The 7,109-nt window shown below is 41.3% G+C and overlaps 1 protein-coding gene across 2 annotated transcripts in view; it reads right to left on the bottom strand.

The window, feature by feature from the left end:
* Nucleotides 1–3,486: 3,486 nt before the first annotated feature.
* Nucleotides 3,487–7,109, bottom strand: part of raph1a (Ras association (RalGDS/AF-6) and pleckstrin homology domains 1a) — a 65,755-nt gene continuing 62,132 nt past the window's right edge. For both annotated transcript variants that reach the window (XM_084122114.1, XM_084122115.1), the window contains one exon: nucleotides 3,487–6,801. In XM_084122114.1, the coding sequence (XP_083978240.1) occupies nucleotides 4,687–6,801 (2,115 nt within the window). In that variant the 3' untranslated portion in view covers nucleotides 3,487–4,686. The remainder of the gene's footprint in view (nucleotides 6,802–7,109) is intronic.

The raw sequence follows: 7,109 nt of genomic DNA, 5'->3' as shown, positions 1-7,109 counted from the left end.
GAAATATGAAATGGGGAAAAAATTGGCAATTTTATGATAATTTTCTATATGAAGCCAAAACCGCCAATAGATGGCGGCAAGTCTTGATAAATGAGTAAAATATTAAATCTCTGATTCGTTCAAACTGGCTGATTGAATTAAGTTCGAAACACCACAAGGAGACCCAATTGTTCTGATTGTGAAATTGAGCTAAAACCCTTAAAACTGACATCAATGTGTTATATCAGCTTACGGTTTATTGAACTGTTGTATTAAAACATTTGCAATCGTCCTGATACTCGAGAAAACAGCACTTTTGCTCGAGAGATAATTTTGGTCAGGTGGCATTTCCAAACTTGCACGTGGACGCCTAGGCCACGGCATATAGTCGCTTGCTTGTTGTTGTCAGGCTATTGCCTAAGTTAGACTGGCTCTATGTAGATATTTAATAGTTGTTTAATTTGACAGCAGTGCAAAACAATCCGGAAACTTAAGATAAACACTATCGTTACCTTGCTGTCACCGGTGAATGCCGCTCCGCTCGATTTGTGTTGTGGCGGGATGCGCAGTTGCGCACTGCGCAGGGGCTCGTGCTGCGAGAGCCAATGGGTGGAGCTTGACGTCCACATCCCCCTCGTGGACGTAATGGGTGGAGCTTAAAGGTCCAGCCACACCCATATAACCCTAGGTCAAGAGATGGGAAGATGGACGTCAAGCAGTAGGTGTTCGACATTAATCGGCGCTGCGCAGAGTATCATGATATAATCATTATTATTATTGCACATTCGAACAGTAATGTCTTAAATATAATACACAGATTGATATTTTGATATTTGCAATGTACACTAGCTGCTCGGCTACTGTTTAAAAAGATTGGGGTTAGTATATTGATTTCTTTTTGAAGAAGAAATGAATAGCCGACTTTTAGCATAGATTAATTAAATTGATCAAAAGTGACAAAAATGTTATAAAATATTTCAGTTTATCATTGAATCCTGAAAAAAAATGTATCATGGTTTTTGTCTAAAATATTAAGCTGCACATTGATCATTTCAACTGATATAATAAGAAATGTTACTTGAGCAGCAAATCAGCATTTTATTGATTTCTGAAGGATCATGTGACACTGAAGACTGGAGTAAAGATTATGATTCTGAAAAATCAACTTTGCCATCACAAAATAAATGACAATTTAATTTAAATAGAAAATAATTATTTGAAATTGTAATCATATTTCGCATGTCAGTAATGTTTTTACTGCATTTTAAAGATTTTTAACGTAATTAACAAACAGATTACATTATTGAATGTTAATGGTGGTGTAATTTTACTTTCTTAAAGAGGACAGATTTTGTTAAGATAACCTCTGGATTACCTGGCATTGAAGGTTTCTGTTGATGAAGTCAACAGGCGGTCACGCAATTTCAACCTGCACAGGACAAATAGCAGAGTCGTCCGTCAGGTAATAATATACAAAAAATTTAAAGGAGAAAAAAAGTATATGTGTAGGCTAATGCAGCCTCAGGAATCCTCTCAGATAAAGAAGCAAGCAGTTTCACATAGTAACCTACCGCCCTCTAGTGGTTACATTAATATAATTATAGTCAACAAAGCAATAGTGTGCTAAACCTTAAAATCGGTAGTTCACAGAAAAATCTGTCATTATTTACTCTCACCCACATGTCATTCCAAACCTGTATGACTTTCTTCATTCTGTGGAACAGAAAATATATTTTGAGAATGTTACTAAATAGTTTGGGTTATAATTGAATTCCACTGTATTTGTTGCCCATGCAATGGAAGTCAATGGGAACTATCCCTTTAACACTCACTAAAAGAATCATTCACAAAAACGATCATTCTGTGAGGTTTATTTACTCACCCTTGTGAGGTTCCAAATCCACATCTGTATTGAGAATACAAAAGAAGTGTAAAGAAGAAATGGTCACACATTTTTCCTTGCACGCTCAACACCTCTAGTGACATCTGTCAAGCTCCAACGTTCATTATTGGCACCAATTTGTAATAAATATTTATTTATTTTACACAAAGAATATTTGGCATGGCATATCTCAATTCATTTTATCTTCAACTTTGTTAAAAATGTAGCCCACTGTTTGAGTTTGTCACTTCTGACAAACAATTTAGTTGGCTACTTTTAAATTATTTTGCGTGCCAGGCATTTTATTCATAAATTCATTTTTCATTCATTCCGTAATTTATTTGAAAGCTACTGCAGAGAAGTTTCGAGTAATTTCTATAATTCTAAAATACATTTTAAAATGTTTGATATTTTTATTTAACCAAAATATCAATGAAACAAAATTAGTCTACAATGTTTGCTAATGTGCTAATTGTTAAGTGTTGACAGCTGTGTAATCAAACATAAATGGATTAATAAACACTCTTTTGATACTCGTCCTCTGAGATCACTGGTACGTGATAATACGCATGATATCCTGCTTAATTTCGGAATAAAGGAGACAGTTTGTCAGAAACACACCAGGAGAACATGCATGGATAGTTGCCTTTTCAAACGCAGACGTTTTGCGGTAAGACAAATCTTTAAGTCTTTAGTGTCTCCCTGTGGTTGTTGCCGGTCAGACATACCCTTCACTAATATCATACTAAGATATTTCTCACCTGTTCTTCACTTTCTCAAGTCTAAGGAATCGTGCTCGAGTCTTGTGTGTGTTGGCATCAGTTGTATTGCTGATTCAGCTTCCCTTGGGTCCAGCTCAGAGTCCAGCCGTGAAGAGGTCATTATCCGGGGCACAGGACGGGCTCCACTGGGCTCTTTCTCTCCAGGGGTCATTCTATGTCAAGGAGAGTTAGACTGTTCCAGATTACTGCTTTGATTTCATAAAATGTGATTAAAACAAACGGACCGACTGACCTCTAGTTAATGCTTCACATAAAGATGCATTTTCAATCAAGAAAATAATATAATCAAAAAATCAACTCCTTATTTCTCTGTGCACATTTCTGTGGTAAACTCACATGGACTGCCCGTTATGAAATTAAATGTTTAGTATTGCTTTGGTACAGGAACATTCCTTCACAGTTTAATAACTCACAAAAACCTGTGCAACACTTAAGTGTATATTTGTACATTTTAAAACCATATGCATGTTATGAAGAGTTTGTCCATAAAGGACTATCATTGTTAGTCATTGTAAATCAGAGGATTTACCATAATAAGCTTTTAATTGTATGATAAAGAACCATCAAAATAACAAGAACTTGGACAACATTCTGTGCAATTTACACATTTATATTGTTCATTTTAAATGTAACAGACATTTACTTCCCCATTTTTTTAACTAAAGGTTCCTGACTTTAAGAAACAGCATTAGCTCTGTACTCCTACCTGTAAAGTGATCTGATCCTACTTCCATTGCTCAGACTTTCAAAATCAAAGGATTTTTTGGAGATGCAAAACCAACAGGTACACATTTTCTCGACTTACGCATTCAAGTTTGCTAGATGGATGAGAATGAGAGTAGGCACACAGTGATTTTTTTTTTTTTTTTTTTTTTTTTGCATTGAAAGTCAAGCAATCTTGACATGACACCTTTTATTGTAAATAAACATTACTGTAGGCTATGATCCTAAAACCCAACAAAGTGTGCAATCTTAGGCAACCATACAAAGGAAGCATGCATGCTAGATTAATGTCAGTACATTTTGACATTGCCGTGACATGAGAGAAAGATGTTTCATATATGTGACACATTATTACAGCACTGTGTGTAGACAGAGATCAAAATAAGGAGAATGACATCACTCCCTACTGTGTGTTTCACCCATGCAGAGCTAACGCACATTGATAAAGTCAGGAACTGCAGCTGTATGTACAGATAGATAGCAATGTAACCAATATAAACAGACAGCACATCCGATTCCAGACACAGACCAGTTACTCAAGTGGTAACAGGCTCATTTTCATCCTCGTCTAACATTTGGACATCTTCATGAAAAGTAAGGGTCCACAGCGACACAACATAACAGATTTATCAATAACAATGATAGTTGTTTTTTTCTTTCTTTTGACATTTTAGTGGAAGGTTCAAAACCATTTAAATTAAACATGGAAAGTTTGGTAGAATACTTCATTTAGAATGTATGCTACACCAATGCAATTCCCACATCGGGATTTGCACATGTAATGACAAGCAAGGGTGGCATCATTACCAGGCCCTCACTATTTTTCTGAGAGTGGATCAACCAAATCACTCAGACAAAATGCGCGCACGCACACACACAAGCATCGGTTCAACAACCCTGATTTTCTATTCACGTTTAACGTTTACAGTCAAGGGTTTCAAAACTAAACTTTAAAATAAGAATATATTTCAGGTATTAAATAATTTCATATAAAAAAGTACAAGTTCCCTCCCACCCCAGAGTTCCACATATATATTTTATCATACATATACATTATCCCCTTTCCTCACAGCAGTGTCCATGCAGTACCTATAATAACGTCAGTCTCTTTTTCTCAGAATTTTTGTATATCTGCTACACTTAATAGCAAAGCGACACAAACACGCAGAGAAGCTTATGTTATAGATGGTTTGGCTTTTTCATATTGTGGTTATAATCTGGGGTTAAAATGAGTATTATTTTAATGCAGACGTTTCAGCCGTTGAAGATAAACAGAGTGGAAAAGGAGAGTAGCATATCCGTACTCGGCATATGTCCCAACTACCAATCGCTTGTCAGTTTAGTGTTTTGGTCCCGTTTGGGTGGAGCCGGCGGAGGACCCCGCCGTAATGTTGCATAGCCTGAGATGTTGGCGCTCATGTATCCGCCTTTTTTCTGCTGGCCCAGCAGCAGCTCTGGAGGAGGGGGCGGAAGGGCCATATCGTCCATGGTGGCTACTGGCTCCAGCTTGGCTGAGATTCGTGAGGAGGTGAGGGAGCCATGTCGAGTCATGGACTTCCTTTTGAGAGTTCTGTTGAGGTCTTCCAGGAAGTTGGGCTGGATGGCCAGATTGGCCTTGGGCGAAGTTGGTGGGATCTGAGAGTTAAAAGAGGACAGAGGCATCTGTTGAGGAGGTGGAGAAAGGACAAGTGGTTCGGTTGGGCCACTGCTGCGGCGGTGCATAGTCAGAGGCGTTGCTTTCTTCAAGGAGCTCTGTTTCCATGAGGATGTGGAGGAGTTTTGGGGTTGAGGGTTCACCACGGCCACTTTGGGAGCCCCAGTGTGCAGTTCTGACGGGAGAGGTGGAGGAGGCAGGAGTTCCGAGTCTGGCGGCGGAGGGGGAAATTCACACTCCGGAGGAGGAGAGGGGAAGTCTAAGCTGGACTGGAGATATTGACCTTGCTTCCCCTGGAGAGCCAGAGGCAGATTAGCCAAGTTGATCTTGCCTGGTTTTTGTGGTGCCCGAGGTACTGCAGAAGAGTCCTTTGAAGGTGATCCTGTCGTAGAGGATGGAGTTGAAAAGGAACTGGGTGGGGCTTGACTAGTTTGGGCAAACATGCTGACCAGATCCTCCACTTTCTTGGACTCCTGGTACTCAACAGAAGAGGAGGCCTTCACACTGGAGTTGCGCTGTGGGGTTGGAGGGGGCTTCTTCCCTCCTGAACCAGTAGAAGAATTTGATGATGTTGATGGGGACTTCTTGATTGGTGATCCCACCTTGCCAGAAGGCTGAGGGGCAGGAGGCGGGCTTGGAGCAGGAGGTGGAGGGAATTCAAGGGTACTCTCTGGTGGTGGTGGAGGAAATTCAGGAGATTGTGGTTGAGCCTGTCCTCCTCCTGGCTGCCATTTTGGTTTGGTTTTTACCACGGGAGGAGATATGGGACATTTGGATCCATCAAGAGTGTCAGGGAATTGGTTTACAATCTGCTTTACAAGCGATTGGGTGGGAGAGATGGGGGCAGATACAGATGAAGCTTTGGAAGAAAGGCTATATTGCTTGGGAAGGGTTGGTGGAGGTTGATTGGGACTGTGACCACTGGACAAGCTCTGCTGTTTCCTCATGGTGGCCGGAGGAGTTGGAGACAGAGAAGGTGGCAATGGGGAAACGGGGGAAATGCCATGGCCAGGTTTTGGAGCCGTTTGGGGAGGAAACACACCAGTGAAGGTTTTAGGTGGGGCAAGTGGCCCTGACTGCTGAGGCGGTGGAGAAAAACACACTGGAGGAGGAGGTGGAGGCTCTTCATCTTGCTGGACAGCTGAGAAGTCATAGGCCATATTTGGGAACTTCTGAGCTAAGAACTGCTGGAGCCCATTGGTGCTGAGGGGAGGTGGGTATTTTAACTGTTCTGGGGGTGGTGGTGGAGGCAAGTAGCCATTACTGTGTAAGTGAGATGGTGGTGGCAGCTGGTCTTCCTCTGGAGGTGGAGGGGGAACGTAGTGGGGGCTGAGAGGGGCGTGCTTCAACACTGCCATGGCTGACCCTGGCACTGGCATCTCTGGAGGAGGTGGTGGTGGTGGGGGTGGAGGAGGACTGCTGGCAGTTTCTGCCAAATTATTCATACCAGGTTTGAGACACTGTGGGGGTGGTGTAGGGGGAATAGGTTGCTGCTGTACTACCGATAAGGGGGTCTGTTTGTAATGATTTTGAGCCTGGGAGATGTTTTGCAGCCTAGCAAGGGTGCTGTATTTAGTGAACTTAATCGGGGTGGAGTGATGCGTGGGGTTGGGGAGCGGGGGAGGTGGTGGAGGCGGCGGTGGTGGAGATAGGGGTGAGGAAGGAGACACTGGGGACACACCGCTGTAGCTGCTACGAGACTGGATAGACTGGGGTAGCTGAGGAAGTTGTAGAGGGTAAGAGGCTCTAGTAGGGTGTGTTGGTGGGCCATCCATTCTCATCTGTGGATATGACAAAAAACATTCAATTAGAACAGGAGTATGAATGAGATTTTTTGACATTGATTTAAATTTTTTGAATGATACGTAGGTATTAGTAGTGTGCAAGAAGATATTCAGCAGACAGTGCAATTAAAAGAGTGAAATGACATGAAATGTTACAGGAAATGTTAAAAAGTCTTATTGGAGGAACCAATAACTGTTAGTATTGAGATCTGCTTTTCCAAATTCAGACTCTTTTGTCCTTACAAAATCAATTCATTGAGATATAGAGCTCAATCTAAAAATCACCAATTATGACAACAGCAATT

Source organism: Abramis brama (assembly GCF_963993115.1).
Source record: "Abramis brama genome assembly, chromosome: 8".
NCBI classification, from domain to species: Eukaryota; Metazoa; Chordata; class Actinopteri; order Cypriniformes; family Leuciscidae; genus Abramis; species Abramis brama.
This window is presented reverse-complemented; position numbering and strand designations above follow the sequence as displayed.